At 60.1% G+C, this 978-nt stretch overlaps 1 protein-coding gene across 1 annotated transcript in view; it reads right to left on the reverse strand.

Annotated features, from left to right (window-relative positions):
• Nucleotides 1–978, reverse strand: part of TCF25 (transcription factor 25) — a 23,009-nt gene that overhangs the window by 16,750 nt on the left and 5,281 nt on the right. Inside the window, exon 2 of the mRNA XM_019505369.1 lies at nucleotides 453–620. Coding sequence (XP_019360914.1) covers nucleotides 453–620 — 168 coding nt within the window. The remainder of the gene's footprint in view (nucleotides 1–452; nucleotides 621–978) is intronic.

The following is a 978-nucleotide window of genomic DNA, read 5'->3' on the forward strand; positions in this document are numbered from 1 at the left end:
TGGAGAGGAGGTATAGATTGGACATCCGCAAAAACTACTTCACAGTTAGGGTGGCTAGGAGCTGGAACCAACTTCCAAGGGAAGTGGTGCTGGCCCCTACCCTGGGGGTCTTTAAGAAGAGGCTGGATGCTTACCTGGCTGGACTCATTTGAGTCCCGTTTCTCTTTTTGGGGTTTTTTTGTTGTTCTCCCGCCCTGGCGGGGGGTCGGGCTAGAAGATCTACTAGGTCCCTTCTGACCCTTAATCTATGAATCTATGAATAGGGAGCATTATATCAACCAATGCTTGCTGCGTGTCCTTTATCCCACATTTAGCTTTATACCCCGTCTGCCTTGGGGGCACGTGTTCCAGCCCCGTGGGACAACCCTCACAGCTACCCAAGGGAAAGGATTGTGCTTCTGCAGCCAGAAGACAGGCCACACAGCAGCCCTCCCCCATGCCCTGCAAGGTACCTGTGGCTTCACTGTGCTGTGGTCCTGGTGCTCCGGGGCTCCTCCATCTCTGTGCCCATCGCTCTCTGCCTCTTTGGCGTTGCCGACAGTGCCATGCCCTTTCAGTCTGGAGCCTGCTGCCTCCTCCAGGGTTGACAGCTCCTCCTCTGACTCTTCCTCATTGTTGATCTGTGCACCAGAGGGGTCAGGCCGGACCTCACCTATCCCAGCAGCTCAGCACCAGCTGCATCTCACCCTCCCAAGGAGCTGGGGCAGTGGGCACCACATGACAGAGGGTTGGATGCGGTGCCTGAGAGGGCCTGGGGGGCAGGGCCCAGCCAGTGCTGCATGAGCCGGCCAGCCCCAACCCCTGCTGGACAGGCCAGAGGAGGGTGCAGGGGTCCCAGCTCCAGCAGAGCAGCAGGTGCCTGGGAGCCCTGCACTACAGCAAGCGTGGAGGGCCTGAGCTGCCCAGAACCACCCCAGCCGGCCCGTGCTCCTGGGCCAAACCCACCCACAGCCCCCCCGGACCCCCAGTCCCAGCCCT

The sequence above is a fragment of the Gavialis gangeticus genome, unplaced genomic scaffold (genome assembly GCF_001723915.1).
Source record: "Gavialis gangeticus isolate Ggan-Ray unplaced genomic scaffold, GavGan_comp1, whole genome shotgun sequence".
NCBI lineage: Eukaryota > Metazoa > Chordata > Crocodylia > Gavialidae > Gavialis > Gavialis gangeticus.